Source organism: Chionomys nivalis, chromosome 11 (assembly GCF_950005125.1).
Source record: "Chionomys nivalis chromosome 11, mChiNiv1.1, whole genome shotgun sequence".
In the NCBI taxonomy this organism is placed as follows: Eukaryota; Metazoa; Chordata; class Mammalia; order Rodentia; family Cricetidae; genus Chionomys; species Chionomys nivalis.
Genome location: NC_080096.1, coordinates 14,511,741 through 14,537,872, shown reverse-complemented (window position 1 = coordinate 14,537,872; position 26,132 = coordinate 14,511,741). Strand labels below are relative to the sequence as shown.

The following is a 26,132-nucleotide window of genomic DNA, read 5'->3' as shown; positions in this document are numbered from 1 at the left end:
TCCCAATGTTGTAATTAAAGGTGTACGCCACCAGTGCCTGGCAAGATCTAACTCTTTTTTTCTCTCCTTCCTTCCTTCCTTCCTTCCTTCCTTCCTTCCTTCCTTCCTTCCTTCCTTCCTTCCTTCCTTCCTTCCTTTTTTTCCCAAGACAGGAAGCCTGTCTTGGATCTCACTCTGTAGACCAGGCTGGCCTTGAACTCTTAGAGATCCGCCTGTCTCTGCTTCCCACATGCTGGTATTAAAGGCATGTGCCACCATCGCCCAGCTAAAATCTTATTCTTAAATCACCTAAGAATTTCCTTGCTACCTTATGGTTGCACATATCTATAATCCCAGCACTCAGGAGACTGATGCAGGGGGATCACAAGTTTAAGGCAGCCTGGGCTGCAGAAGGAGACCCTTTATAATAAAAAAAAAAAAAAAAAAAAGTACATGGAAAGAAGAAAGTTGGGTTTCTCAGCCAGAAATCTTGGTGGCTTTATGTGTTGCAGCCACGTATGGACCAGTACTTTAACCAGATGGAGAAAATCGTCAAGGAAAGAAAAACTTCGTCCAGGATTCGATTCATGCTTCAGGATGTGATAGACCTCAGACTGGTATGCTCAGTTTCTGTCATTTCGATAAACACCGTAACCAAAAGCACTATGTAAACCAGGCTAGCCTCAAACTCACTGGGTTCTGCCTGCCTCTGCCTCCCAAATGAAGGATCAAAGGTGTGCACTAGCACGCTGACCAGGCGTGGATCACCAGTCCAGGTTCTATATGCACCTACATTAATTATGAAAATGCCTACAGACAATCTGGGTGGAACATTTTCTCAATGGAGGTTCTTCCTAGACAACTCTGTGTTAAGGTGACAAAAAAGGAAAAAAGAAGAAACACAAAACCCCAATGGAGTCCCATCTGTTTTAAGGAATTGGATAAATAAGACGGTGATGATCGTAGGGGTGAAAAGGTGTTTTCCTTCTTGCCCAGCACTGAACTGACAGGAGGAAGTTGCCCTCTGTTGAGTGTGTCTTCACACACTGCAGCTCTGATGTTGGCCATCTGAATCCAGTGGTGGGCAGTGAGACCCACTCTTTGTAAGCTCAAAACCTCATCTCCACAGTGAACATGTTAAACTCCTAAGCCTCGTGTTTTCCTTTCCACAATAGCACTGTTGCTACCCTTGAGGTCTTACAAATGTTCAGTGAGATAACTGTACAGTGCAAACTCCTAGATGGTACTATTCGGTCCCTCCGTGCACCCTGTCACACCAGCTGCAGTGTTTGTCTCCTCCTTTTCTCTTGCTTTAAGCCCTATGTTGACTACCGCAGCTGAAAGCCTAGGCCCCGCTTCATTACACCCAGTCCCCATGGCATTGATGAGGCCTCTTTGTCTCACTAAACCTAGGTGTGACCTCAGTAGCAAAACCTGTGACCAGATGATTAGATCCCACACACTTAATTCTACCCATCTCCACCAAACTTGCTCATTTTAACTGTTGAGAGGTAGCCAGGATGGAGGGAGACCAGTTTTGTCTCCTGAAGAGAGAGAGACCGGTTTGATGTGGCATTCTAGTTCTGGGATCAGAGTCATGTTATTGATGGACTAAACCTGACCATCGCCCTTGACGCAGAACCCTCTGGACTGTGGCAAGGCCTCATGTTACTAGGTCCTGGGGGATCCTCGTTCTTCCTGGTCCACGTCCCTTCCTCTCCTCGTGATGACAGTAATGACGGCTGTATCGGACCCTTCTTTCCTTTGACTTTCACCCACCAGTTGTTGGAATGTGCCCTGCACTCTGCCAGAGTTGATCATTTTGTTAGCTGAATTTCTAGAGCATACATCATCTGTGACCAGCTGAGAATGAGCATAGTTCATTTTGTGTTGCTATCTTATTGGGTTCCTTTGGTTCCCTGTGGGGAAAGTTACAGGCTCTTTTTGGTGGAGGATGGAGTTGGGAGGTTTTGTTGTTTTGTTTTTGTTTGGTTTTCACTATAGGGTTTCTTTGTTGTAACCCTGGCCATCCTAGAACTTGCTCTGTAGACCAGACTGACCTCAAATTCACAGAGTTTCACTTTCCTCTGCCTCCGGAGTTCTATGATAAAAGGTGTGTGCCACTACTACCAGGCAAAAGTATAGGCATTTAATTTATTTCTATTTGGAAAATTACTATGTTATTGTTCCTGTACATGCTAGGCAAGCACCAAGCAAGATTCCCCGCCCTTTTTGTGACATTTTGCATTACTTGAATAATAACCTTATTTTCTTCTTTCATAGTGTAATTGGGTGTCCCGAAGAGCAGATCAGGGCCCAAAAACTATTGAGCAGATTCACAAAGAGGCCAAAATAGAAGAACAAGAAGAGCAGAGGAAAGTCCAGCAGCTGATGACCAAGGAGAAGAGAAGGCCAGGTGAGGGCAGAGATGGCTAGGGTAGGATGGAGTGCTGGGACTCTTAGGTAAGAGCCAGAAATGAGGTCACAAAGAACAGAGAGGTGGTTGTCAGGCAACACAAAGACACCTGAGACCAACCATTGACTAAGAGAGTGCAGCTTGGAAATGGGTGTTCACTTATGCAAAGCCAGGCATTCATAGGCCTGCAGTGAGCATCTTCCCTCCACACTATCCGTGCAAGGTAAGAGAAGCAGTGGAAAACAACTCTCTTGGAACTGCACGGCTTGACTCCCGCAGGAAATAATGTGCAGAGAACATGGGGCTGTCCTCAGTGCAGACGGATTCTCTATGTAGGATTTAAAATTTAGATTTAAGAATGGCGTGAAGTTCTAAGGGAGGAGCCCAGAAATGGAAGAAACCTGGCTTTTATTTGAAAGGGTTTTCATTGTGAAGTGAATAAACACTCAGTTCCTAAGGCGAGTAAGCAGCCTGTCTCGGGTATAATTTCTCAAGTTCAGACCGAGTGGACATTGTTTGCTGGGAGAACTGAGATCAGGAACTTAGTTTCTGCCCCTCTTAAGTGTTCTAAACAAAGGACTGATGTTAAGCAAGTGGTAGTAACAAGAGAATGCCTGTCCCTTTGGGGGTAGGAGGGCTGTGAGTAGAAGCTAGTAACTTCTGTGTGCCAGGTAGACAGGCTGCAGTTGATTTCCTATAAGCTCCAAGCTTGTGGCTTTTTGCACCAATCATATGTGTTTGTTAAACTCCATTGTAGCAATTTTTTTTCTTTTTTTGGAGGGGGCACCAACCATCCCCCAAATCATGACATAAGACTTAATATTAGTTAAGAATGTTCATCATTACGCTTATATCACTAGCTCTTATAACTTAAATTAACATGTTTCTCTTCATTTACATTTTACCTCGAGTCTTTTTATCTTTATTTTTATTACTTATGTCCTACTCTGTGTTTGGCTAGCTGGCTGGCCAGCCTGAGGTGTCTTCCTCCCCGCCCCAAGCCTAGATTCTTCCTTCTGGTTACTCTCTCTGCCCAATAGCCCTACCTATTCCTCTACTGCCTAGCTATTGACTGTTCAGCTTTTTATTAGACCAATCAGGTGCCTTACGCAGGCAAAGCAACACATCTTTACATGGTTAAACAAATGTAGCGCATCCTTACATAGTTCAAGTAATATTCCTCAAAACTCAGCATTGCAACTGTCTCTGAAGTTCTGTGTATAAGGAACTGAGACTTTGTACCAATAGAAATAGAAGGAATCAGAGCTAGAGAGATAACTCAGTGATTAAGAACACTAGCTGTTCTTGCTGAGGATCCAGGTTCTGTTCCCACCACCACACAGTGCTTCACAACCATCTGTCACTCTAAAATCTCAGGGGATCCAACCTCTTTTGGCCTCTGAGAACACCAAGGGTGAATATGGTTCATAGATATACATGTAGGCAAAACACCCATGCCCACAGATGCAGCTGTGTGAAGTCAATGCAGAAGGCACCTTCTGTCTGAAATTGGCCTCGGAGCAGCAGAAGTAGAAACCTTTCAAACTTGCTGGGTGGTGCTGAAACACACCTTTAATCCCTGCGCTCCGTAGGCAGAAGTAGATGGATCTCTGTGAGTTTGAGGCCAGCCTGGTCTACAAGAGCTAGTTCCAGGACAGCTAGAACTGTTACACAGGGAAACCCTGTCTCGGAAAAAAAAAAAAAGAAGAAGAAGAAGAAAGAAACTTTCCGAACATTCCCAAAAGAGTCAATTTCTTTTGAACTTGTCACAGGTAAACATAGGTCATGTTAGTGTGCCCCGCTGTCATTGAGCACAGCAGGCACAGTAGTTAGCATCTCTGTGGGTGACATACTCGGCTCGGTTTTGTAGAGCAATGGCTAAAAGCATGAACTCTGGAGCTGCTGGCTCCCTGCGTAAGTTCTGCTACTTCATAGCTGTATGATCTTGCACAAGATACTGCTTGCAAGGTGGACTTAAGGAATTTTGCCTTGTCTAGCAGTAACATCTGGCTTGGAGTGAACATTCAATTGCTATTGGCTGGTGCTGACAGTTTCACCCATTGTAGAGCAGTCAGGAAAGCAAAGTTTACATTTGTGTTTCAAGGGCTTGCCCCACCAAGGACTTAGCAGCATGCCTTTCAGGTAATGACCTCTATTTACTGGTGAGCAAAATGGAGAAAGAATCAGAGATTTTGTTAAGGCCTAATTCATAGGAGATGTACACATGTGACTAAAAAAGAAAGTGGTTGACAGCAAAGTGATGGGAAAGAGCTAGAGTGTTGGTGCCACTGAAAGCCGCGAGTGTGTTGATGGCACCAAGATCAGGTAGCCATTAGTCCATGTGTGGCTCAGCAGCTTTCAGAAGGCAGTGAAGTGATCGCTCATTCCTTTGTTTGTTCAACAAGTTCCAAGTGCCTGTCACTTAACTAGGTCGTGTGCTGGGCAGCAGTAAATAAGTACTGAAGCAGAATATTTCATTGATCAAACTACTCAGTTCCATGGAACAAGTGAGAAGAGAGAAATGAGGGCAATACAAGAGTTAAAGGGAGTGGATGCAGTTTTTATAGTTTTTATACATGGCGTGCCTTAGAGGTCAGAGAACAAATTGAAGGAGCTTGTTTTCTCCTTCTACCATGTGGGTTCCAGTATCAAACTCAGGTCATCAGGTCTGGCAGCAGCTGCTTCTACCTGTTGAGCCATCTCACCATCCCAGAGGACTTTGACCAGGGAGATGAGGGAGAGGCTGGTGCTGCCAAGCCAGCCTGAAACAGGTGAGGCTGGGAAGTTATGTGCACATCTGAGTAAGGAGGGAGATGTACAGAGGAGAGAAAGCTCAAAGGCCCACAACAGGAAGAGTGTGCTTAGAGCTCTGGACCTAGATGGTAAAGGGTCACAGAAGACAGGGGCAGAGCACTAGGGACCACAAAACTGATAACTAGTTGTAGGCCATTTGTTAGTACATTTTGTCTTTTTCTCATTAGGATGACGACAACCAGATGTGTTTCAAACAGAACAACAGCAATATGTTTGTACTTTATAGAACACATTATTTTTTTCTTTTTTTTGGTTTTTCGAGACAGGGTTTCTTTGTGGTTTTGGAGCCTGTCCTGGAACTAGCTCTTGTAGACCAGGCTGGTCTCGAACTCACAGAGATCCGCCTGCCTCTGCCTCCCAAGTACTGGGATTAAAGGTGTGCGCCACCACCGCCTGGCTAGAGAACACATTATTGGCCATGACACAGAGCCAAAGCCATTTCTTATCCTGATCTTAGAAGCTTGATTAGAGCTGCCATGAACTAAGCAACCTGAAAAGGGCTCCATCCTCATTCTATGTGATTTGGTTCTTTTATCTTTTGTTTTTGAGATAGGGTCTTGCTATGTATATGTGGCCAGGCTGGAACTCTGTGTTGCCCAGACTGGCCTAGAATTCCTGATTCTCCTGCCTCTGCCTCCCAAATTCTGAGTTGGCAGGTATGTGCCACCATGCGTGGCTTTGCATATATTTTAAAGGTGTACTTGGCAAGAGCTTACAATTAGAAATGACGTTTGAAAGGGAAAGAAGTCAGGATTTTCCTCCTGAGCACCTAAGGATCAATCAGGAGAGAGAGGAAAGCATGCCCATTCCACAGAACCATTCATTTAGCTCTTTCCATGGGGAAGATACAGTTACTGTTAGCTCTGCCCACACCAGACTTCTCCCTCCTCAGCCAATAGCTAGGAGTCATTTGTGTCGGTTGTTTTTATCTCTTGGTAATGTCTGTTGAGAGTCAGTGCCTGTTCTCACGTTGTCACACTGTGTGGGTTCTTGACCAAGTGTCGTGTTTACATCCATGTGTAGCCAGCCTGGTACACAGTACAACTCAGTCTCTAAAAAAGAAAATAAACTTCTCAACAGGGATGTCATTAATATTTTAATAACTTTGTTTGTCATCTCCTGGCATCTCTCATTTGTCAGTGTTGCTCACCTAGTACCAGACTGACTTGAGGTGATAAGAGACTGATATATTATGTCCTCCTTGCAGGTGTTCAAAGAGTGGACGAAGGTGGATGGAATACTGTTCAAGGAGCCAAGAACAGCCGAGTTCTGGACCCCTCCAAATTTCTGAAAATCACTAAGGTGACTATGATGCATAATGTTTTATTTTGTTTTTGTTTTTCATGATAGGGTTTCTCTGTAGCTTTGGGGCCTGTCCTAGAACTAGCTCTTGTAAACCAGGCTGGCCCAAACGCACAAAGGTCCACTGCTTCTGCTGGGATTATAGCTGTGTGCCATCACTGCCCAACAAGTATGATGCTTTAAAAAATTTACGAAACTGGGTGCATACTTGTAATCCCAGTGCTTAGGAGGATCAGAGAAAGTTCGTGTCCTCTTCAGCTACACAGCAATTTACAGCCAGCCTAGGCTACATGAAACCTTGCTCCCCCACACGCCCCAAATAGGTGTATGGTGTGTGTGTTGAAATTTTTAAACATATACATGCATTCTGCAGAGCCAAGTGTGGCAGTACATGCCTGTAAATCTATAACACTTTGGTAGTTACTGCAGGAGGATTGCTATGAATTTGTGGCCAGTCAGGGCTATGTAAACAAATTGACAAAACAGTTTGCAAACTCTGGCATTGTTATATTAGAAGAGTCATTTGAAACTGTGTTTCATTTGGCAAGTTAATAAGCCATTCTGAGCAGACCTGAGTACCCTGGAAACCAGTGTGGCCATCATGCAGGTCTGGTTTGCCTAATCCAAGAAAATTGGTTGTTTTACCTTGAAGCAGGGTGTCCTGGCTGGCCTGGAATTTATTATGTTAAACTAGGCTTGTGTGGACCTTTGCCTCCCGAGTGCTGGGATTAAAGGTGTGAACCACTGCTTAAATTCAGGTTTCTTGCCAGGTGGCGGTGGCGCATGCCTTTAATCCCAGCACTTGGGAGGCAGAGTCAGGCGGGTCTCTGTGAGTTTGAGGCCAGTCTGGTCTACAAGAGCTAGTTCCAGGACAGGCTTTAAAGCTACAGAGAAATTCAAGTTTCTTAAACTGAAACACCAACTTTTTTTGTTGTTTGTTTGTTTGTTAAAATTATTTGTACTACACTGAAGAAAACCATTCTAGAATTTACCTGTGAATAATCCTTGGCCACTTTTGTTACAGCCCACCATTGACGAGAAGATTCAGCTGGTTCCTAAGGCACAGCTGGGCAGCTGGGGCAAAGGCAGCAGCGGTGGAGCAAAGGCAAGCGAGACTGGTATGTGTGGAGGGCCCTTTACGGCTGCCTGGGTATGTAATACCGTTGCCCTGTGTCACTTTCCCAGCGTCTGGAACTGTTAGGAAAAGGTCTATAGTCTAACCTGCCTGGACTTCCTCAGTGCCTCTCGATAACATCACATAGAAGCTTTTTTTTTTATAGGGCTCTCTCGATATTTAGAAAAAAATTGTAAACTTTTTTAGATTTGTTTTTATCAGTATGAGCATTTTTGCCTGGAGGTTTGGATGTATACACATGCCTGCTTCTTGCCTGCTGAGGTCAGAAGAGGGTCTGGAGTTTGGGACCTAGAGTTACAAGTGGTTATAAGCTGCCTGGAAGAACATTCAGTGTTCTAAACACTGAGCTGTTGCTTCAGCCCTCTCCACATTTACTGCTTTTGTTTGTTTGTTTGTTTGTGGTAATTTGAGACAGGGTTTCTGTGTGTTGCTCTGCCTCTGCCTCCTAAATGCTGGGATTAAAGGCGTGCACCACTACTGCCTGAGTAACATTTAAACTTTAGAGAAAATATCTTTTTTAGTTAAGCTGTTTGTTTTATTTTTAAGCATTTTGTTTTGTTTTTTTGAGACTGATTCTTACTCTGTATCCCTGACTGGCCTGGAACTCACTATATAGACCCGAGTATTCAGATTAAAGACATGCCAGGCCAGCACTAGGTGGTTTGTTTTGTTTTGTTTTGTTTTTCCTCCAAATGCCTGAATTCCTAGAATTCAAGAGATTAAGATGGGAAGATCCTCTGTTCAAGCCTGCTTAAGTTACATATCTTCAAAAAGCTAGTTTGCAGCTAGGTGTTGTGATACTAGCCCTTATGAGGCTGAGGCAGGAGAACTGCTGTAAGTTTGGGTATGCAGCTTGGCAACACAGTAAGGTCCAAACCAGCAGAGCTACAAGCCAGTGAGACCATGTCTCAGAAACAAAGAGCAGGCCAGTGTGTGACTTATGATGGATTGTTTGCCTAGCTGCTCAAGGGCCACTCCGCAGCAGGGGAGGAGAGAAAGAGCAGGTATTTTACAGACTTGACTTTTGGACTAAGAATGAGTCACATTCTGACAGGATATTATCATCTGCAAGGCACACATTCCCACACTAACCTTTGATGACCTCTGAGGGAGGAAGGATTAGTTTTCTTTAAGAAAGGGCAATGGTGCCGGGTGGTGGTGGCGCACGCCTTTAATCCCAGCACTCGGGAGGCAGAGGCAGGGGGATCTCTGTGAGTTCGATGCCAGCCTGGTCTACAAAGGGAGTTCCAGGACAGGCTCCAAAGCTACGGAGAAACCCTGTCTCGAAAAATCAAAAAAAAAAAAAAAGAAAGGGCAATGGTGCCGCTCATGACTTTAATCCTAGCACTTAGGAGGCAGAAGTAGGCAGATCTTTTGCATTCTGAGTTCAAAGTGAGCCTGGTCTACAGTGACAGCTCCAGGATAGTCAAAGGTATACAGAGAAATTCTGTTTCAAAAAACAGACCAGCTGGGCGGTGGTGGCGCACGCCTTTAATCCCAGCACTCGGGAGGCAGAGGCAGGCGGATCTTTGTGAGTTCGAGACCAGCCTGGTCTACAAGAGCTAGTTCCAGGACAGGCTCCAAAACCACAGAGAAACCCTGTCTCGAAAAACCAAAAAAAAAAAAAAAAAAAAACCCAAAATAATTATGGTCTCTGATAAGTCTGTCATGATCCATGCCCATGAGTAATATAAGCAGCACAAATTGAACTTGGTGGGGCATTTGTTTTGTTTTGTTTTGTTTTGGAAGAACAGTAATTTGAGAGGAGTTAGGAGTGGATCTGGGAGAATTTAGGGGAATGGATTGAGAGTAATTATGATTAGAATACATTGTATGATTCTTAAGGAATTAGTAAAAATATTTTTTAAGTTTACACTCAGGAACCATACAGTCTTATTGCAAATATGCAAAATTCTCACAATATTGTATTTTTTTTTTTTTTTTTTTTTTTTTTTTTGGTTTTTCGAGACAGGGTTTCTCTGTGGTTTTGGAGCCTGTCCTGGAACTAGCTCTTGTAGACCAGGCTGGTCTCGAACTCACAGAGATCCGCCTGCCTCTGCCTCCCAAGTACAATATTGTATTTTTGGTTTGGTTTTTGAGTCAAGGTTTTTCTGTGTAATTGCTCTAACTGTCTTAAACTTTATTTGTAGTCCAGGCTGCCCTTGAACTCACGGAGATCTGCCTGCCTCTGCCTCCCGAGTGCTGGGATTGTTAAAGGCGTGCGCCACCACTGCCATCTCGCAGTGTTTTTGTTGCAGTCATTGTTTTATCTTGGTCCAGATTCACACCTCTAGCACGTGTGACCAAATTGGAAAAAGCCTGAGCCATCAAAAACCTGTCTTGACGACCAGAGAAACCCAGTGATCAAAGGAAAACTAAGAAAGTTTAAGTTTCCTTAAATCCTTTTCAATCCCAATGTCTATTTTTTACTTCTACATAAATGACAGCATTATGTTGGGTAGTTTTGTGCTGTGTCCTGCTTTGTTCCCTTCCACCTGCTTACCACATCTGTTTTTGTGCCCTACTCAGGTGACTTACATACTTAGGGGCTTTTTCTGTTCATTTTTTGTGGTTGGCTAAAAATGTTTTTAAGGAGAGAGATTTGTGGTGAACAAACTCTCTAGGCTCTGATGTGCTAAAACCCTGTAATGTACTTGTCAGCATATGATAGGTGTGAGCTGCACTTGTTAGAAGTCACTGTTGGGCGGGCGGTGGTGGTGCAGGCCTTTAATCCCAACACTCAGGAGGCAGAGGTAGGCAGATCTCCGTGAGTTCGAGACCAGCCTGGTCTATAAGAGCTAGTTCTAGGACAGGCACCAAAAACTCCAGAGAAACCCTGTCTCAAAAAAAAAAAAAAAAACTACTGTCTGTAGCCGTGCCCCCTTTGCTACTGCTAGACACTAAGCAGTGGGCCTGGTTAGAACTTTGGATGGGAACATTTACTGGTCATTGAGCTTCTAACCTTCCTTGGCTCTCTTGCTTGATAAACTGTCCGTTTCCACTCTTTTGCTTAGAGAAGTTTCTGCCCTCCGGGCTAGGGTGCAGTTCAGTTGGTAGAGTCCCTGCTTAGCGTGCACAGAGCACTGGGTTTGAGCCTTAGTAACTCAAGCAATGGGTGTGGTGGAGAATGCTTGTGGTTCCAGCGTGCAGAAGATGGGCGTGATGAGGATCTGAAGTTAAAGGTCATCCTCGGCTACATAGTGAGTTCTATACTGGCCTGGCCTATATGAGTTCTTATCAAAAAAGGAACAAGGGTGGCAGGGGAGTGGGGGGCATGGAGTTCCCCTGAAGTCCCCAGAGTTAGGGCTCACCTGGACAACATAGACCTGTTTTAGATTTTAAAAGGAAAGAAATTCCTGCTTTTATTCCTTATTCCCGGGAGGCAAGAAAACAGAGTATTTACATATTGACCATGTAATTTGTTTTGTTGTTTTGTTTTTTTTTTTCTAAATCTATAACACCTATAGATGCCTTACGGTCAAGTCCTTCCAGTTTAAATAGATTTTCTCCTCTGCAACCTCCAGCACCTTCAGGGTCGCCATCAGCCACACCTTTAGAGTTTGATTCCCGAAGGGCATTAACCAGGTGAGAATTTACTTTTCCCATTTACTAATGGCTATCTGTTCCCTGGCACATGGGTGTATTTTGTCCCTTCCTCTGTCTGTCTCTCTCCCTGTAACACATGTGAGCTATGGTAATAATCCTTGCATGCATTCTTGTCATTCCTAAAGTTAATGTCTTCCTTTAACCTTGACACTCCATAGTTTCTAAGGTGGGGATATAATCACGTTTTGGCTTTGGGGTCGGGTGGAATCAGGGAAGAGCAGGATATCTGGCCTTACTTTTCCTTAGGAAAGTCTGGTGGCCCAGATAGAGAACAGTGCAGGCAGGTCTAGGCCTTGGAAAGCTCTTCCAGCGTGGAAATATCCTTGCACTCGAGCAGTCACTAGCCAGCCGTTTAGGTCTGTCTCTTGTGTTCTTCAAGCTCAATACTGTATTCCGTTAGTAGATGTCTAGACCGTGTCACTCATTCCTGAGGCTTCTGCAGCGGTCTCTTGAGTACCTGGTCTGTGACCTGCTGCTTCTGTGACTCTGGTGGTTCTGATATTCATGTGCTACGTTCCTTGGGTCAACTTCTGTCCAGCCTGAGTTGTCCGCCTCTGCACCCTCCCCCCCACCCCCCATCAGTCTTCTGCTTCTGAGTCGCAACAGTCGAGAATTGTCTGAATAAATTATCAGGGAGACGTCAGAGTTCTCTTGAGATAATAAAGTGCATGCCTTTAGCTGGTGAAGGTTACTTGTGCTTCTCTCGGGTAATTCCCGGGTCTCTCAGGCTGTGAGTCTGGGCTCTCTTAATGGTTGTTTCCTGCCATTCATTCAGCTCACACTTCATTGCTGTTCTAGAAACGAATAAGGAATTAGCATTGACTTGTAAAATATTTCAGTAAACTGGAGGTATACCTAGACTGTGTGGCGTATGCTTAACCAGTTTAAGGCCCTGGTTTAATCTCAGACCTCCATACTCAAAACCATCCAGTTGATAATAAAATTTTCTGAGCTGTGCCATGTAGGCCTGCAGTCTTGTCACATAGACTCTCGGTGTTTCTAGGAAGCAGCTCTGTCCTCCACTCTGCACTTGTGTGTGCATTGGGAGGGGCCGGCAGGTGCAGTGATATGTGCGGAGCTCGGGACAACTGGGAAGACTTGGTCCTGGAGACAAACTCCAGTCGTTAGGTTACCAGCACGCTCCTTTACTGCTGAGCTCTCACCGTCCTCCACTTTAATAGCTTTTTGTCTTTGGTGATTTCATGTATGAATACATTGTATTTAGATCTATTCACATTCCTATAAACCACTGGGCCCTCCTCCCCTATATTCTCCTTCCAACTTCATACTTTCTACTTTTTGTTTTTTTCGAGACAAAGTTTCTCTGTAGCTTTGGTTCCTGTCCTGGAACTAGTTCTTGTAGACCAGGCTGGCCTCAAACTCACAGATATCCGCCTGCCTCTGCCTCCCAAGAGCTAGGATTAAAGGCATGCGCCACCACCACCTGGCTCCTTTTTATTTATACATACAAATCTATATTTGAAACCATTGTAGCGTTAGAGCTGCCCAGATGCTCCCTGGCGTAGGGCATTCACAGGAGCATAGGCAGCAGGCCATGGCTCACATGGTCCTGACTCTGCAGTCTTTGTTTGTTTGTTTGGTTGGTTTGGTGTTTTTATTGTTGGTGGTTTTTTTGTTTTTTGTTTTTTTTGTTGTTGTTGTTGTTTTTTGGTTTTTCGAGACAGGGTTTCTCTGTGGCTTTGGAGCCTGTCCTGGAACTAGCTCTTGTAGACCAGGCTGGTCTCGAACTCACAGAGATCCGCCTGCCTCTGCCTCCCGAGTGCTGGGATTAAAGGCGTGCGCCACCACCGCCCGGCTTTGTTGGTGGTTTTTGTTGTTTTGTTTTTGGAGATAGGGTTTCTCTCTGTAGCCTTGGCTGTCCTGGAACTTGCTCTCTTGACCAGGCTGACCAAGAACTCAGAGATCAGCCTGCCTCTACTCCCCAAGTGCTGGGATTAAAGACAAGCACCACCACCTGGCTCATGCAGGGATTTTTAGAGTCCTTTGATCCTTGAAAGTAAAACTGTCGCACTTTATATATAAGATCCATCAAATTACTCTAAGTAAAAAAATCAAAGACCACACAAATTAAAAAAGAAGTATCCTTTTTCCTACTACAGGTGAAATGAAACCATCTTAGGGAGTATTCCTCTGGAAACTTGGATTTGAGCCTGTTTCAAGAGTAGTATGCTTTGAAATATAGTCAGTGCCTTCTATCTAAAGTCATGTGGGAAGCTGGAAAGTGGATCAGCTAGTCATGTGCTTGCCATCAAGGATGATGACCTGAATTTCATCGCCAGTACCCATGTTAAGGTGGGGGAGACCTCTGACTCCCTAAGGTTGCTTTCTGACCTCTACTTGAATGCCATGACATGCGCGTGTAAAATAAAGTTCTATGTAGAAAACCTGCATTTTCAGTGGTAGTTGGTGATGCTTACAGTGTTGTTCTGTGGTTTGAATATAAAGTGTCTTTTAATACATACCTTTTTTGTCTTTTAAGTCGTGGGAGCATGGGCAGGGAGAAGAGTGACAAGCCACTTCCAGCTGGAACAGCCCGTCCCAATACCTTCCTGAGGGGCAGCAGCAAAGACCTGCTAGACAATCAGTCTCAGGAGGAGCAGCGCAGAGAGATGCTGGAGACTGTGAAGCAGCTGACTGGAGGTGTAGACGCCGAGAGGGCCAGCTCCGATGCTGACCGAAGCAAGCCGAGGGAGCTAGGTGAGAGGGCTCTTGGGAACAAGACAGAACTAGCTCTTGACATAAAATTCAGAAGCAAAATGCAGGGGCTGGAGAAACAGCAGTTCAAAACACCGGCTCCTCCTCCAGGGGATCCTTCCCAAAACTCACATGGTGGCTCACAGCCATCCAGTTTGGGCACCCACTTCTGACCTATGTGGACACAGCACTCAGTGGTGCAGGCACAACACTCATACCCATGAATGGAGATAAGGAGTAGTGAAAACCACAAAGACTTCCTCCATGGGCAGAAGCCAGGACCCACACTGGCAGCACCTGCACAGCAGCGTCATTTGCTGCCATGGATCTCTTTCCTGAGCTGTCTTCACAGTGCTCTCGATCTCCCTGTCTCTGGAGTGTCGGGGTGACGGGGCCCTCTTTCTTTATGTTAGTCATTCTGAGTTTCTCACCAATCCTTTCAGCCCCTCATTGTCCACTGTCATTAGAGTGTTTGTGCTGGTTAAAGACCCTGAAGGATGTGAAGGCTCTTGTTATTTCTGCTTAACAAAGAGAAGGTATCAGAGTGTCTTTTCTAGTCTCATCTCTCTGGTAACTTCTGTGGGGTCTGTTTGTATTTAGTATGCATGTGCTCCCCAAACTTGCTTTGGTGATGCTGTAACTGTTCCTTCATGTCTTTAATCTGGGCTCTGTTTTTATTTCCGTGCACCTACACTCTATCAGTTCTTACAAAAATAAAGTGGGAAATTGGCATAAAGACTTTTTTGGAGGCCGGGTGGCGGTGGCGCACGCCTTTAATCCCAGCTCTCGGGAGGCAGAGGCAGGCGGATCTCTGGGAGTTCGAGGCCAGCCTGGTCTACAAGAGCTAGTTCCGGGACAGGCACCAAAGCTACAGAGAAACCCTGTCTCGAAAAACAAAACAAAACAAAACAAAAAAGATTTTTTTGGATCAAAACTGATAGAGTGGTTTTGAATGGTCTTAGAGGTCATGATGCCTGGTAGAGATGAGCAGATATGAAGCAGGGGAAGCTCTGCTGAGGGAGCAGCATGCACAGTTGCAGTAGGAGAAGCCAGGGTGTGTTTACACAGGTACCACACTGCACCAGTGTGGCCTACAGAACCCCAGCCCTTGTGTGTGCTATAGGCCTTTGTATAGTAAACCTCGGAATGTTGCAGGGAAATCAAAATAAAGAAAGTGTCGCGCTGTGGCTCTAAAGGTTAACAATATCCCAACTCCTGTTTGTGGCTATAGATCAGACCACGGTGTTACTTTACTCTGTGCCCGTCTGTTCTAAAGTAAAGGGCTTCTTGATTCTGCTCTCGTGTGTCTGATTCTGTCAAACTGCTATCTACAAAGTATCTGCATTGCAAAACTGATGTAAAGGCATGTAAATATTACCCGCATGACCCTGCTTTACTGATACTTCCTGCTCTTTGTGGTCTCATTCGTAGTGAAATCAGACATGTGTGCAATGTCAGCCCCTGACAAGCCTGCACTGTCAGAAGAAGAAGTGGAGAGGAAGTCCAAGTCTATCATTGATGAATTCCTGCACATCAATGACTTTAAGGTAAATGTTGACAGTGACTAAGGGAAGTAGCTCTTAGGCAGCCCGAGTCAGAGTGCCGTGGGGTTGGGTCTGAACAGTGTCATTATGAGCGAATAAGACATAGATTAAGTAATCGAGTCCTCAAGGTTCAGTTTGCTTAGCTCATGCTTTTTTGTTTGTTTGTTTGTTTGTTTGTTTGGGTTTTTCGAGACAGGGTTTCTCTGTGGTTTTGGAGCCTGTCCTGGAACTAGCTCTTGTAGACCAGGCTGGTCTCGAACTCACAGAGATCCGCCTGCCTCTGCCTCCCAAGTGCTGGGATTAAAGGCGTGCGCCACCACCGCCCGGCTTAACTCATGCATTTCTGACAGGTACCATGTTTTAAATTGATCCTCTCTCATTCACAAATGTAATGGGAAGAGATGGATCCTAGTGACAGTGTAACCGAGTGGATACTAAACTGACTGTGGCATTAGGAGCAGAGGCAGCATGTTACAGCTGGTTTCTCCTGGTTCCACATCCACCTGTCTGAACCCTTGAACACATCCTTGTTGTTCTCATGTTGACCTGAATTATGGGTGCCACCACTTTTCTTTATTTTGTAAGTGGGAAGCACGGAAGGACATTGTGTGTTCCAAGTCAGGCAGCCTTACAACACTTCAAGACCCTTAGGTGATTTTGCCCTTCTAACTTCTCCACTTAGACTTTAAAATGATGGTCAGTAGGATAGGCCTTCTGCCTGAGAGAAACTCACAGTCCAATCAGTGACAGACAGAGCAGATAACTCCACAAATATCCTCTGAGCTGGAGGAGCTGTCAAATGGCAAAGGTCACGTGACACAATCTAGTTCTCTGCTGAGGTCAGGAAGTGTTTCTTCTGTTCAACATTTGTCAACTTAAATAATTTTGCGTTAGTATCGAAAATTTCATCATCCATTTTTCTGAATAACATAGTCCATACCTGCTTTTTGTGTACATCTCTCTTGACTGTGTGTGTCCCAGGCTTTCTAATTAATATTGTCCATAATTTGGGAGCAGGAAAAGTTTCAGTTTTGAGAAGTTTTATTTGGTTTGGTTGTGTTTGTTTTGAGGAGTTGTATTTGGTTTGGTTGTGTTTGTTTTGAGAAGTTGTATTTGGTTTGGTTGGGTTTGTTCAGAGAAGTTGTATTTGATTTGGTTGTGTTTGTTTTGAGAAGTTGTATTTGGTTTGGTTGTGTTTGTTTTGAGAAGTTGTATTTGGTTTGGTTGGGTTTGTTCAGAGAAGTTGTATTTGGTTTGGTTGTGTTTGTTCAGAGAAGTTGTATTTGGTTTGGTTGTGTTTGTTTTGAGGAGTTGTATTTGGTTTGGTTGTGTTTGTTTTGCTTTGGCTTTGGTTGCTTTTGAAACAGCCTCACGTAGCCAGGTCTGACCTTGAATTTTTAGTTCTCCTGCCTCTGCTTCCCAGGTGCTGGGTTTGTACCACCGACACAGGTTTATTTTATTCTATTTTGAGACAGGGTCTTGCTCAGTAGCACATATTAACTTGGAATGCAATCTGTAGACTAGACTGGCTTTGAACTTGTGGCAATCCTCCTGTCTCATCTTCCTCCTTACTGCAATTACAGGCATGGGTCACCAGACCCAGCTAGAAAATTGGCTTTTGATGATGATAAAGGTGTACACTACCACCACCCAGCCAGGGGGAAGTTCTTATTAAACTCAGGAGGAATAGGGCTGAGCCAGGTTTCCCGGATGGGACTGTTGGAGTCAGGTAGGGCCTCATTTGTTCTCCACAGAAGGTAGCTGTGCGTGCAGACGGGCTGTGTGGACTAGACAGTGATAGACATTTCTGACAGTTTGCTGTGTGCTAGTTGCTTTCTGCGAGTCGTTTATATATTGCTTTGCATAATCCATATGGTACCCTCTGAAAGTGATTTTGGCCTCTTGATTTTTGACCTCAAGTTCCCAATGTATCTAGCCAACGATGCCCTTCACCTCCTGACCCTGCTGCCTTAACTGCAGGCACATGGCATCATGCCTGGTTTATGGGTTCCTTGGAATTGGACCCAGTACTTCCTGCACTTAAAACCAGTGATAGAGCTACCTCATGAGTCCTGAAGTTTCCATTATGCTGAAAGTTGCATTTGCAGAAAGAAAAACAAGATGTAAAGCCATTCTGAGTCGCCTGTGGAAGATACGATACTGAGTTTAGCTGCACACCACAAACAGCTTCATCTCATGTCCTATGCAGTGTTAGGGTGTTAGCACAAGGACCTGCAGAGCTCACTCCAGGGAAGCGCTTCCTACCTTCTTAAGTGCTCTGTTAGCTATCTGTTACCAGTGCTTGTGCAAGGTAACGTTTGCAGAACCTTTATTTTGTGACTGGTAGTTCTCAAGTGCATATTCACATGCATTCATACACACATTCTTAGAAAATTGTGGTTAGAGTTAGCAGGCTTATTGTGTACCTGCAATTCCAGCACTCAGGAGGTAGGAACAGTAGAAAGATTTTGAGTTCAAGGCTAACTTTGGCTACATGTGAACCCCAGCTGGGAGGTGGAGTGGTGTGTGTGTGACTAAGAAATTATTATACTGTTGCAATCACATAGTAATATAGGCAGAGCCAGAACTTAAGACTTCCTATTTGTCCTGCTCTGCCATGTATGTTTTTGTTTCTTGTTTTGAGACGGGTTCTCACTATGTAGCTTAGGCTGTCCTTTAACTCTCTTTATAAACCAGGCTATCCTCTAACGTATGTTTTTAACCTATGCTATCTATACTTACTGAACTTCCTAAAGTGTTTCAACCCCATTTTAGGGAATGCTACCTAGGTTTACTGCAGTAAATATGGTAAATAGCATAGTGGGCTATTGTGGGGAAATTTGACAGGCAGAAGTTAGAAAGAGGAAAGTAAGGCCAACAAGATGATGTAGCAGGTAAAGATACTTGCTGCCCTGCTAGCAGGCCTGGAGTTAATCCTCTGGTCCCGCATGACCAGAAGGAAGGCGTGAACTGCAAGTTGTCATCTTTCTTCCCATGCCCCATGGCTAAGCTGTCTCACCAGCCCATGTTCAGCTATGTGACATGTCATCTGAAATGTGTTGAGCCAAACTCATGGGTCTCCTGGGACACATGGCACATGTCATGCGCAGCTGCCTGGAGACTGAATAGTTTGCATCTGTGCTTTCTCCTACCAAAGATAAGGTGAGCAGAAAGGCAGCAGTCACAAGCAAGAATGTGTCTCAGATGTCAGGGTTGTGGTAACCTAGAGGGCTCTAAAGACACAGCATGACAAGGAGTACCGCTCTCTGTTGAACACACCAACAAAGAGCTGCATTGCCCTTAGGGAGCAGTAGCCTGTGTCCCAGTGTCAGCTTGTTACACATGTGGGAAGACGGAATAGAGACACCTGCAGACACTTCTGCTGCAGTCAGTGGCCACCTTCTCGCCTCCCCCAGCCCTTGTAGTAGCTGAAGGCAGAGAGCTGCTCTGGAAACTGAGTAGGCCAGGCAGATGGGGTTTTGTTCTCCAGTTCAGAGAATTGCCTAGCCAGGTCGCTCCATAATCCACGTAACTTTCTGTAATGGAAGATTGTGCCAGTGCTGGCATTCCAAGGCAGGTTGATCTCATTGAGACATTAGGTCTTGTTTGTATTTGGGGGAAGAGGTCCCCTGTGAAACAGTCCTGGGACAAAAGATATGCACCACCACTTCCAACTCACATTAAGGTCTTTGAATTTTGGTATTCGGTTTTCTGTTTTACAGTATCTTGTTTTTAGATTTTTAAGATGATTTATGACCAACCTACCATCCATATACATTATATGCATAAATGTTAATTAACATCTTTTTTCAAAGTCAGTAAACAGTATAAAATAATACACACACACACATATGTTATCTGTTTTTGTTTTTTTCAAACATTCTCCTACTGTAGTGGAGACTGGCCTCAAAACTTGTGACAGTCCTCCTGCCTCAGCCTCTTGAGTGCTAGGAGTACAGGTATGAACCATCACACTCTGTTTAGGAACATATTTTGATACTGGTCCTTTGAATTACTTTTGACCTAGGGGCTGCAGACAAGGATCAGCAGTTTAGGGCCCTTACTGCTCTTGCAGAGGATTCAGGTTCAGTTCCCTGCACCCACAAGGCTCATAACCAACTTTAGCTCTAATTCATCAGACTCTTAGACACCTGTGGTATACATACATACATTCAGGTGCATACACACACACGTAAATTACAAAGATAAATCTAAAATGCACCCAAAGTGTCAGCCATGTAAGGCCATCCTCTTTTTTTTTTTTTTTTTTTTTTTTTTTTGGTTTTTCGAGACAGGGTTTCTCTGTGGCTTTGGAGCCTGTCCTGGAACTAGCTCTTGTAGACCAGGCTGGTCTCGAACTCACAGAGATCCGCCTACCTCTGCCTCCCAAGTGCTGGGATTAAAGGCGTGCGCCACCACCGCCCGGCAAGGCCATCCTCTTGAGAGGGGAAGGAGACTCAAAGTCTCACTGAATTACCCAGTTTCAAGCCAGATTAAAGTGATCATCCTGCCTCAACGTTCCAACCAGCTGATCACAACTAAGACTACAGATGTGTATCACCATGTTCAGATTTTATTTAGATACTTTTTTTTTTCTACTTATTTACTGATATGGGCCCTAATAGTGTCACCCTGGCAGGTCTTGTACTCAGTGTATAGCCCAGGCATCCTTCTGCCTCAGCCTTCTTTACCTGTCTTAAGACATGTCTCCATACCTGACCGAACATTTTTATTTCTTTCCTCTCTCCTTTCTTTTAGGAATTTGCTATAAAAGCTTTATTAACATTAAATAAGATAAAAGCTTAGATTTGAAACTGTCTTGTTTATAAAGCTTTGTACTGCTTTTAATGTAAGTATGTTTTGAAGCAAGCCTTTATTTGTTGTTTGAACAGGAAGCCACGCAGTGCATTGAGGAGCTGGGTGCCCAGGGCCCACTGCATGTTTTTGTGAAGGTGGGTGTCGAATTCACCCTGGAACGGAGCCAGATCACCAGGGATCACATGGGCCAGTTACTGTATCAGCTGGTGCAGTCAGAAAAACTCAGCAAGCAGGACTTTTTCAAAGGGTTGGTATCCTCACACCACACCTAAGCTGACCTTTATCAAAGGGTTGGTATCCTCACGCCATCAATGACCTTTATGTCTACTGTAGTATTTTAACATCATGTGCAATGCTGATTGATATAATGGCAATCTCCAGACTAGGCTAGGCTGTGCAGCCATCTTCTGGCTTTCTCTGAGACATCCATCTTATGTCTGTAATGATAGTGAATGTTTTATCATTTTAAATATTCTAATCCATTGTCTTAAGATGGCTTTTCTTTCCCTCACATTTTGTTGATGTCCTCAGGGTTCCCACTAAAGAGGGTGGAGGTCTTTTACTTTCCTGGTTAGATTTAGACCTAGGGATTTCCTTGGTCAGTGGATTGCTGTTCGTTGTACAGAGCACAGTTTACCGCAGCCCCGTGGACGTTGTGGTCACTGCATACATGGACACGGGCATGGTCCTGCTCTCTCATTCCCTCAACACATAGAAGATGGTTAAGTGATGCAAATAGAAGTAATTTGCATACCCAAAATTTTTTTCTTCTAAAAGTTCTTAACTATATAAACTTGAAAAGGAAATACTGGTGGCTGGAGAGATGGCTCAGCGGTTAAGAGCATTGCCTGCTCTTCCAAAGGTCCTGAGTTCAAATCCCAGCAACCACATGGTGGGTCACAACCATCTGTAATGAGGTCTGGTGCCCTCTTCTGGCCTACAGGCAGAATATTGTATACATAATAAATAAAATGAATATTAAAAAAAAAGGAAATACTGCTGAGCAGTGGTGGCTCACACCTTTAATCCTAGCACTTGGAGGCAGAGGCAGGTGGATCTCTGTGAGTTTGAGGTCAGCTCAGTTTACAGATTGAGTTTCAGGACAGCCAGGACTATACAAAGAAACCCTGTCCTTCCCTCCCCCTCCGAAGGAAAAAAAAAAAGAAGAGAGAAAGAAAAAATACCTGTAAACTTGTACTATGGAAACCCTATGTTCAGAAGGGGGAAAGGTGGTGGTTTTATCAGCAGTATGGATTTGATTCCCAGCTGTGTCTTGTCAGCTGCTCCAAGGTGTACTGGCTGACTGCAAAGTGGAAACACAAAAATAAGAATATGGGTGTCTTTTAGTTGTGCTACGAGATGAAAATGGTGTATTATTATTGAATAACAAGGATAGTTTCGGTTGTCTATTGGGCACATTATATGCTGAGAGCCCACTGAACATGAGTGGGCAAGATCAAGTCATTAACCCAGAAATCCTGGAGTTTCCATTGTGTCCCCCAGAGACACATGAACCTCAGAGTGTGCGTACATAATGAGAGCATGGGCTAGTCTCTTCTGCGTGGCAAGTGGATGTCAAAGCATTGACAGTAGCATATCTGAAAAGCACAGTTAGATGATGTGTATGAATGTTTTGAAATGGTAGCTCCTGTAGAGCAAGCTCCTTTTACATGGAAATGAAGTAGTGTGGAGCGCCACCCCCCCTCCCCCCAGCTGGGTGACTCCTGACTGGAATATGGTGTTAACCTTGGAAAGCACATGTGGTATTTAAGGACACAGCAGTCACTGCTCCTGGCTTGCCCTTCATTCCTCCCTTCTTTTGACTTTGCTGACAGATTTGTGCATGTTTTTTGCCTCTGGTTTTAAAATCTTTTAAAATCTGTTGTATATGAAAACCATTGTCAGGCCGTAGTAACAAATGCTTTTAATCTCAGCACTTGGGAGGCAAAAGGCAGGCGGATCTCTGCGAGTTTTAAGGCCAGCCTGGTCTACAGAGTGAGTTCCAGGACATCCAGAGTTGGGGCGGGGCGGCGGAGGGAGAGGAAGGGAGGGAGGGAGGCAGGAAAACCATTAACAGACCTGAATGGTTTGCATTGTCCATGGCTGCAGCCTTCAGCACACACATGACTCTACTGACTCCCAGAAGCCTTTTCTTTTACCATGTATCATCTTCCTTCCTTCCTTCCTTCCTTCCTTCCTTCCTTCCTTCCTTCCTCCCTCCCTCCCTCCCTCCCTCCCTCCCTCCCTCCCTCCCTCCCTCCCTCCTTCCTTCCTTCCTTTCTTTCTTTCTGTGTTTTTGAGACACAGGTTCTGTTATAGTTCATCTTAAATTTGATCTTAGCCTTCTCATCTTAGCCTCTCAAACAGCCGGGGATGCAGAAATGTGACCCTGCGTCCAGCTCTCTCCTAAGTTTTATATTTAATTCCTCTTTATTTTACTTCACATTAAGAAATACCTACATTTCATAGCACAAAAGCCAGAACTCTTCGACCATCATAACTTGCAGCTTAGAATAGTGTTTGTAGCAGTCCGCCGTCATCTTTCAGCTTTCCTGTCCTGTGTCTCCCTAAGATACAGAAGTCTGTCTCTCCTCCCGTGTCTCTGGATATATGGTAGTATGTGTTTAGTCCCACACTTTAAATGGCTAAGTACTTGGGAAGTCACGTCCGTACAGAGGTTCTCTGCCCCCCACTGGCGCTACCCATCATGCCCGTTCTGCCTGTTCGCTCTGTCTTCAGTTTGCCTTTCCCTGCTCAGGCCTCTCCCGCCCCACACTAACGTGAGCTCCAGAGCATCGCACCCATCTTCGCGTCCCTCTGCAGCTGACCAGTGCCTTCACAAAGGATGGGCTTAGCGTCCACAAACTCGTACCTTACTGGTTTGGGTCTCCGTGTTATTTTAACTTTTAAATTGCATTTTCAGTGATTTTTTTTCTCTTGTTCTTTTTTCAGTTTTTCTGAAACCTTGGAATTGGCAGATGACATGGCCATTGATATTCCCCATATTTGGTTGTACCTGGCTGAACTAGTCACCCCCTTGTTAAAGGAAGGGGGAATTTCCATGAGAGAACTTATTGTGTAAGTTGTATTTGTTCTTTGTAACATCTGCTAAGGTAAATGGTCTCAAAATTTCCCTGCTCTGGCATAGTGCTGTCCAATGGTGCCTCTGGACACTCATGAAACACAGCCTGTGACTCTCAGCCTTCAATTTCAAGGAGAAATTGTTACATTGTGTACACTGGAGATATGTTTGGGACACAAGAGCCCTGTGCTCCTTGGAGGGTGGCAGTCATTGCAGACATAGCTCAGAGTCCAGGAAGTGGTTGTTTCTGGAAGTTTCCTATTAGTCTCTGTTTGTGCCTGCCTTTGCTGAACTGCTCTGCTACATCCCAGGCTCACAGTTAAAATGGCAGCATCCTGAACTGGGTGTGAATTGGGATCAGTGCTGCTTGTGTTACTGATGCGTCTCTCTTTCAGAACACTGCTGTCCCTATAGCAGTTCATACTGTCACACTCTGCAAACCACATGACTCTTAAAGATTGACTGCGTGTATCATGTGACCCTCCTCTTAAAGATTTCCAAAGTGCACATTGGGGATTTTGAGACTCTCACGAGAAAAAAAGCAAGAAAAACGATTTCACTGGGCATAGTCTCATTTATTTGGCAGAAGAACCCTTTCTTGGGGAGCTTTCAATGTTGGCCCTAGAGAACTGAGTTTAGGAAAGACTGGGTTAGACTATGGCACAGTGGTTTCTTTTCACCTCACTCAGAAAATACCATAAAGAAAAGAAATTTCTGTCTTAACTGTACTTGTGACTGAGCCTTAAATGAACGTCACTCTTTCATTTGATGTCGCAGGTAAGTAGAGTCACCTAAGTGCTAACAATAAAGACAAATCCAGGGCTTCCACAGTCCCACTCCTGTTCATCCACCAAACCTGAGGTGGCCAGGAAGTCTGAGTAGCTGGCCCACACACTCTCCGTTGGCACGCCTCCGATGTGCACTGCTATGGAACAGAAACTATGTCAGTTCTCACTCAACTGCTCCTGTCTTTTACAGAGAATTTAGCAAGCCTTTGCTTCCCGTGGGAAGAGCTGGGATCCTGCTTTCTGAAATACTGCACCTTCTATGCAAACAAATGGTGAGCGTTAGCTGAACATCAGGCCTGTTGGTGTAGTCAGAGGGCAGTGATGTGAACAGTGAGTCTGTTCCTTTTCTGATCTTGGGAATAAGAGTGGCTTGTTTCTGTCAGAGTTGCCTTCACTCTTCTTTTATCAGGATCTCTGGGAAGAATTGTTCAGTCTCAACTAGAATGGTTTGCTATAATAGTTCTAAAGAATCTGAAGAGACTTAGTGTTTGTGACTGTGAGTTTGTCTTTTCTTGAAACAAAATGACTGTGTTAATACTTGGAATTGAGATGGCTCAGTGATTAAGAGAACTTTCTGCTCTTGCAGAGTATGCCGGTTCGGATCCCAGCACCCACATAGTGACTCAGGACTCTAACTCTGCTCCAGGGCTTCTGGAGTCACAAATGGTTAATTTTATTACCTTGACTGTCGAGGTCTAGTCTAATCTGGCTGCAGATAAGTGGTAAAGTGATTGTGCAGGATGATGAATTTTTCTCAGGGAAATGTCTGTTACTCAAAGATAACTGAGCCTTCAATGTCTGTGTAGGCTGGAGAGGGAAATAGGCAGGGGTGAGCCATTCACGCAGAAGGGGTGGGAGTGCTCCATCCTGGCAATGTTGCCTAGAAGAGGATGTCAGAGCACAGCAGGACTCTGGGAAGATGTTGGGGGCTCCTGCTGTGCTGCTGTCTGAGCTGGAGGTACTACTGGGGTAATAGATTACAGTTTAGTAGGCTTTCATTCTTTTTTGTTTTGGTTTTTGAGACAGGGCTTCTCCCATCCAAGTACTAACCAAGCCCGACCCTGCTTAGCTTCCGAGATCAGACGAGGTCGGGCGCGTTCAGGGTGGTATGGCTGTAGATGAGACAGGGCTTCTCTATAGCTTTGGAGCCTGCCCTGGAACTCTGTAGACCAGGCTGGCCTTGAACTCACAGAGATCTGCCTGCCTCTGTCTCCCAAGTGCTAGTATTAAAGGTGTGTGCCACTACTGCCTAGCTTTATTTTTATTTTTTTTAAACCACAGTTTTCTGTCTCACTCTGACATGCAGAAGCCCTTCAGGACCCCATTTGTGGAACCTGTGTTAAATAGCTAAGCCGGGCGGTGGTGGCGCACGCCTTTAATCCCAGCACTTGGGAGGCAGAGGTAGGTGGATCTCTGTGAGTTCGAGACCAGCCTGGTCTACAAGAGCTAGTTCCAGGACAGGCTCCAAAGCCACAGAGAAACCCTGTCTCGAAAAACCAAAAAAAAAAAAAAAAAAAAAAAAAAAAGCTAGACACTTTGAACAGCCCACTTCTGGGGACTTCCTGTCTTGTGATAGCTCTCTCTGTCTTGCAACACTAAAGTGTTTACTGAACTCTATAGTTCAGCTTTCCCTCTGCTCCCTTCAGTTCTCACTTTAAATTTGTTATCCACTTTAATTTTCAGGAACAGAAAGCAAATAACAAAACCCAGGATTTTGATGTGTGTTTTTGTCTCTTTTTCATGGTTTTTTTTTTACTTGTATATTTTTATGATTTTGAGACAGAGTTCCAGTTCACAGCCTAGGCTAGCCTCAGATTTATTTAACTGTCTTCCTGCTACCTTCCCAAGTATTGGTATTGTAAGCATGTGCCACACTGCAACTGAAACCAACTCTTCTCTTGCTCTACTATATGATGATGTCATTAGCCTCTAG

The 26,132-nt window shown here is 44.6% G+C and overlaps 1 protein-coding gene across 17 annotated transcripts in view; it reads left to right on the top strand.

Annotated features, from left to right (window-relative positions):
• Eif4g3 (eukaryotic translation initiation factor 4 gamma 3) overlaps nt 1-26,132 on the top strand; it is a 239,448-nt gene that overhangs the window by 196,075 nt on the left and 17,241 nt on the right. For 16 of the 17 annotated variants that reach the window (XM_057785401.1, XM_057785396.1, XM_057785399.1 and 13 more), the window contains 10 exons: nt 492-596; nt 2,263-2,395; nt 6,417-6,511; nt 7,536-7,629; nt 11,114-11,231; nt 13,753-13,970; nt 15,399-15,514; nt 20,404-20,576; nt 23,282-23,407; nt 24,390-24,471. In XM_057785401.1, the coding sequence (XP_057641384.1) occupies nt 492-596; nt 2,263-2,395; nt 6,417-6,511; nt 7,536-7,629; nt 11,114-11,231; nt 13,753-13,970; nt 15,399-15,514; nt 20,404-20,576; nt 23,282-23,407; nt 24,390-24,471 (1,260 nt within the window). The remainder of the gene's footprint in view (nt 1-491; nt 597-2,262; nt 2,396-6,416; nt 6,512-7,535; nt 7,630-11,113; nt 11,232-13,752; nt 13,971-15,398; nt 15,515-20,403; nt 20,577-23,281; nt 23,408-24,389; nt 24,472-26,132) is intronic. The other variant, XM_057785391.1, reaches the window with a different exon arrangement.